Raw genomic sequence first — 6,134 nt, forward strand, 5'->3', positions numbered from 1 at the left:
TATTTGACAGATATGCAAGAATCAGGAGTTACTGAATACACGAACAAAGGACCAATAGCCAATGTAGAAGAGAAGGAACTATTTATAGTAGGTAATTTTGCTAGACCTTGGGGGCTAGAAGGTAGTGGCTTCCCCTGACGGTGGTATTTACTGAATTCTCTCAACCCAGCCAATCAAGTCACAGATGCAGTTCTAGAGGCAAACCTGTGGGGCATATGATTTATTATTTCTCCAGAAACGATTCACTTATCTGGGGATTAGACAGCTGGTAGCTGCCTCCCCTTTGGGTCAGGCACAATCTAGCTGCTCTCAGAATCTGTTTTCTTGCTCTCCTCACCCCACTACATGCCCTCACCTGCCCCCTCAAGTTGAATGGCTGAGGTCAGCCGGCCTCTGTCAATAACCTTCAGTATTCTTTCAATTACAGAGTTTCTAAAATAAAAATCTAATGCCCTCTATTTAAATGTTGACAAGACACAGCAACCCCTTTATTTTCAAATTTTTAACTTACTTCCATAGAAACAAATTAAGCTTTGCCCTAGAAAAACAGCATGCCGACTCCAGCTCTTCCACACATGGGGATTTCAAGAGGTTGTGAAATGTCAGTTTGACTTGTTTTGGGTGTTGGGGAGGGTAGGGAGGTTGAAGGGCCTTTGAATAAACCTGTTCCTAAGAAAAGGGGTTTCTGTAACTGTGTGATTCTGGCATTGCATTTCTGAATGCATCCTCACCTAATAAAAGAAAAAACAAGGTACAAATTGCATGTTGATTATTCCACCACCTATTTAAAAGAATTTCCTGGAGTGGGGGCGGAGTAGGGCTAGAAGGGGTCATGGGGGTGGGGGATGGGGAAATGGGGACATATGTAATACTTTCAACAATACAAGTTTAAGGTTAATGGGGGGGGAAAAAGAATGTGTTTCTGGGTTTGCATGTAAATAAAATATTTCCAGATAAATAGCATACAAAAAAAACCCCTTCAACTTCTGAAGGACGATACACAAGCACACAACATTGTGTGAGTGCAGGGTATGGGTAAGGGAGGAGCCCTGGGTTTGTAGTTTCAAAATCCCTGGCTCTGTGAGTCACCGGGCCTTTCTTTGCCTCATCTATGAAGTCCTGAAGCAAGAATACAGCCTCTAAAAGTCAAGGCCATCCGAGTTGGATCTTGGAAACAAACTGAACTGTGTCTCTCAGAGGCACGCCACCTGTGACCTTTGGCCATGGGAATGGTCTTGCTGGGGTTTGACCATGAGTGACCTGTTGGGTCTAAACGAGGCGCAGGCCCAGGTTCTGGCTTGTTCACAGTGTGGCACTGCCTGCTGCTGGCTTATATTAATCTTTTACTCCAGTCAAATTGGTCTGAGCCCAAGGCTTTGCTCTTGCCCAGAGAAAGACCCTACCTCCAAGCCCCCAGTCCTCTCCTTGCCAGCTGGAAGATTCTCCAACTGCTAAGGACCCACAAGCATGTGGTCATCACTTTTATCACTACTCTCATAGGGCAATTATTTTCTGTATTTAGGCCTTTAGCAGATTTCCCTATGTTTATCTGAGTAGCTTCAAAGATAAGACTTGCTCTCTTAAGCGTTGTGTATCTACCCCTAGCTCTAACAGACAGTTATTATTTTGTTATTTATATCTAAACTATTGTTCTATCAAGTTTTCTCTCCCAACCATTTCCCCCCAAATGCATTTGTCCTAATCTTTTCCATTAGTCTTGATATAAAGTCAGTCTCTGTCATCACACTGACCTTTGAATGATACAAGGGAATGTTTTCAACTTCTTTTCTCTTTGTCCAAGTCTTTTCCTCTAATGGTAGTGGTAATTAGCAGTGGAATGGTTAAAAGTAATGATGATGGCTTGCTATCATTATTATCTATGAAGGACTTAGTTTGTGCTAGACACTCTTCAAAGTACTTTACATATATTTATTCATTCAATTCTCATAGTTATATGGAATGTGTACCTTCATTATCCCGTATATAGTTAAGGAAACAGAGGGACAGAGAAGTAACTTGTCAGAGGTTACACATTAGAAAATTGCAGACCCAGGATTTAAAACCAGTGGACTCTACCCACGGCATCATCTTGCCCCTTGAAAGATGGGTAGTAGTGGAAAATAGACGTAACTGTCCTGGATTAACCCACATTTGTCATCAGTACCCAGACAGCTTTCAGAATATTTGAAAAATATTAGGGACTGAGATTAGGGAGGCAGAGCCAAAAGAAAGTTGAGGATTACACAATTGTTTTGTGAGTTTACAAGCTTGATAAAGCCAATCTGGATAATTAAGCCATGGTCTTTTTTTGTGTGTGTGTCCTTGATTATGTAAGTTTTTACTAAGAAAATGAGCAATAATAAAGCCTTGATTAATATTTCTGAGAGTCAAACATTCATCTTGTGGGAGTATTTGCATGTTTCACCTCTGCTTATGAAGACCAAGCTGATGGTTTTGTGATTTTTATTTTCAGTAAGCAGAAAAAAGCTATTAATTTACTAACTCTATTTCTTATTGGCATGTAGCTAAGCACAGTTCACACAAAAATATATAAAACCTTAGGCTACTTTATTTTGCCTAGTGGGAAAATATGAAGCATGAGATTTCTTATGCAAAAGTGAACATTTGAACTATGCTGGCTCTATATGCCTTTATTAGCATTCCAGAGACTTGAATTGACTTCTGCAAGTTAGCTTTTCAGGAAATGTAGTTTTCTGATCTATGAGCATGGAGATGTGAAAAAATAAGCAATTTCTCCTATACATTAATCAGATTCCAACCTCCTTAAAAATTCACATTAAAGGCGAATTCCATGAAGGACTAGTTTTCAGACTATAGGATACATTTAGGTTGGAATCACCCTGAATTATTTTGTGAGAGAGAGAGAGAGAAAGAGAGAGAGAGAGAGAGAGAGAGAGAGAGAGAGAGAGAGAGAAGTAGGAAAAAAGCTAGCAAGAATAGGCTATAGGTGGAAGAAGGGCCAAAGAAAGCCCCCCACCCCATCCCGCTGGAGACAGTGGAGGGAAAGGCAAAGAGACTGTCTCAGGAGGATTACAGGTGACTCCCGTGGGCTGCGTGCTGTAAACCTGTTTCTCTGTCTCAAATGGAGAAATACAAAATAATTTTGTATTATCTCACCAAAGCTGCTTCTTTGGGGTCAGGTTGTGTCGTCTTTATCTCCTTAGTTTCAGGATTTCTGTTCAGTTAGCTTTCAGGCTGTTCTGAACGATGGTTGTTCTGTAGTTTCATTGTAGTTTTGATGTAGCTGTGGGAGTTTCTGAGTATCACATTTACCTACGCCGCCATCCTGACTGGACCCCACAGTAAATATTGGTGGTGGATTTTCTCAATCACTTTTGTGGTTGGCTCTGAGGAGTCTTTTACTTTAAAAAGGACTTCCTCACACTTCAAAAGGGTGGAAAACCACTGATCTGAGGAATCACAACAATGTCTCCAATTTGTCTACAAAGCACTCCTCGCCTATTCAAAACACTGTGCAGGGACTCTATGGTGTCATTTATGATAGATTTTAAAAGAGAGTAAAGGCGCCCTAACCAGTTTGGCTCAGTGGATAGAGCATCTGCCTGCGGACTCAAGAGTCCCGGGTTCGATTCCGGTCAAGGGCATGTACCTTGGTTGCGAGCACATCCCCAGTAGGGGGTGTGCAGGAGGCAGCTGAGCGATGTTTCTCTCTCATCGATGTTTCTACCTCTCTATTCCTCTCCCTTCCTCTCTGTAAAAAATCAATAAAATATTATTTTAAAAAAAAAAGAGAGAGTAAAGGCAAACTGCATTTTGGTTTGACTTTGCACAGAATTAACACTGAGTACATACGGAGGGGTCTCTATAAAGCATGCATACGACAACCGTCATATTATTGGACTTTGTAGTCGTGTGAGGGGTCTCTCTGTTGCTCTGAGAACATGCAGATCCAGGAACCCTGATTCCATTTCCCTTCCCCAGGTCCTGTTGTGTGGTCTGCTTGTCACATGTCCTCAGGATCCGCTGAGGTTTTTAGAGGAAATGATCATCATTATAATGAAAAATGGCCTCGAAAGTCTTCTCTGGTGAGTCTTGCTTTGATTTGTGGTAGGGAGGTATTTTGAAGGTAAAATAAATGCTTCATTGCAGAGTATCCAAAAAGGTCTTGCTAATGAATGCTTCCAATCTCAAGACGGTTCAAGAATCCCTCCACATGCTTTTAAGTCCGTAAGGACTTGGAAAGGAACAAGTTGCCCCACTGGTTCTCACCTTGAAAAATAGTGTTTTCATCAGTGCTATGTGCTCTCTCTCGGGCAGTTTATTTCAGGTTGGACACTCGGAAAGGGAGGCATGCCTTCCTGGGGACGCCGCAAAATCTTGAGGGGGTGGGGGAGGTAGTTTGAAAAAGCCCTCCTGGTGGTTCTGCTCTGCTTCTTGCCAGGGACCTGTCTCTTCCTCCCGGTCCCGTACACTCGACCCCAATAGCCAAAGATTGAATTATGGAACTAACTACTATAAAATGAAATTAATTTCTGACTGTGTTTTATTATTAAAGGGATATGTGCATTGACCCATCAATGAAACCCAAGGTTCGGAGATTATCTGAAACTTACTTGGAACAACTTTTTGGATTGGACGATCAGCTGGTAAGGATTAGTAATCAAGCATTCTAAAATATATTTTTTAAGTTTTGATGGAAATTTTCAAATACAATTTCGATTTTACAAGTGGTGTGAGAGCAGACTGATTTTGCAATTGGGGGCACTCCCAAAAGTGATGGGGCAACACACACACACACACACTGAGACACATACACATAGACACAGCCACACTCATAGTAACATCTCCCCCAACCCCAAATTTCCACGAAGCATTGAGACAGGCATTTATTCTCCCTCTTTCTGATAAAACCTTTATATTTAATTTCCCCTTTGCCCCTTCTCTTTCCCCTCCGCTCTTGCATTTTTATGATGATGAAAATAGTGGGGTGAGATGCTTTAAAGGAGGATATTTTCTTTCCTTCCTAATCTGCTTCTTTCTGTGTTCCACCCCCCTTCCTTCTCCCTGCCATCTGCTCAGGAATTATGCTCATAAAGACATGGCCCATGAGGTCTAAGTTAAAAGCCAGGCCAATTATTAATGGAAGGAACAACCAGCTCCAACAGCTGTTTTTGATCCTGTAAAGAGGGCAGGGAAGTAATTCAGGACATGGACGCTTTTAGAACAAAGACTGTGCGTCTAAAAGAAGCTAAAATAGCAGAAGGCATGTGGGGAGAGAAATACTGACACATTAGATGTGTGCGGGACCACGTGTTTGACCTGCAGACCCCAGGCTGATGTCTCATTAAGCACAGGCAGGGTTGGGGGGTGGCTGGGGAAGTTGAGCATTGATAAGAGAAATGAAAGCCACCGTCAAGGTGGGTGGCAAGAGCCAGGAAGAATTTGAAGCATCATTTGGAAGACTGGGTAGAGAGTAACACCAATCATTGATCCTAATCACTGGTCGGCAACAGAGGGACAGAAATAGAGGGGTGAAATATTTCTGCCAAGCCCGAGGTGATTCCGAAGCACCGATATACTGGGAAGAACCAATATATCTGATTCTTATTGCTCTGCATCATGGTGTGTGTGGGGGGTCTTAATGACTTGACTTTATCAAACACAGACCTCTAATCTACTGTGAGTGCAGACAACTGAAAACCAAGTTCCTGGAGATGTTTGGGGCAACCCCAGGGGCTGAGGGGTTGATCCCCCATCCTCACCCCTGACTCACTAGAATAATTCTGCTTTGGGTATAATGTCACTTGAAGAAAAGCTTGAGAACCATCCTAATAGACAAACATGGTAATTGACCATACCTTCGCTATGCCTCCCATTGGCTAATCAGCATGATATGCAAATTAACCGCCAACAAAGATGGTGGTTAATTTGCATACGTAGGCCAAGCAGAGGAGGCGGGACAGTGTGAGCCTCCAGTGCGCCACCATCCAGGCCCGCCCCCGCCTTGCCGCCCCAGAAGCCCCAGAAGCCGCCTGTCAGCACGAGCCTCCAGTGCGCAGTCATCCAGGGTAGTCCTGCCCCCACCTATAGAGAAAAATAGCCTATAGAGAATTTAAAAAAATGCATGGAATTCCAACAGACACCTAAGTTAC

At 42.8% G+C, this 6,134-nt stretch overlaps 1 protein-coding gene across 1 annotated transcript in view; it reads left to right on the plus strand.

The window, feature by feature from the left end:
* The first annotated feature begins 4,008 nt into the window (after window positions 1-4,008).
* Window positions 4,009-6,134, plus strand: part of FBXL13 (F-box and leucine-rich repeat protein 13) — a 138,315-nt gene continuing 136,189 nt past the window's right edge. Inside the window, exons 1-2 of the mRNA XM_006774947.2 lie at window positions 4,009-4,067; window positions 4,538-4,638. Of these exons, the coding sequence (XP_006775010.1) occupies window positions 4,024-4,067; window positions 4,538-4,638 (145 nt within the window). The 5' untranslated portion in view covers window positions 4,009-4,023. The remainder of the gene's footprint in view (window positions 4,068-4,537; window positions 4,639-6,134) is intronic.

This window comes from Myotis davidii, unplaced genomic scaffold, assembly GCF_000327345.1.
Source record: "Myotis davidii unplaced genomic scaffold, ASM32734v1 scaffold125, whole genome shotgun sequence".
NCBI lineage: Eukaryota > Metazoa > Chordata > Mammalia > Chiroptera > Vespertilionidae > Myotis > Myotis davidii.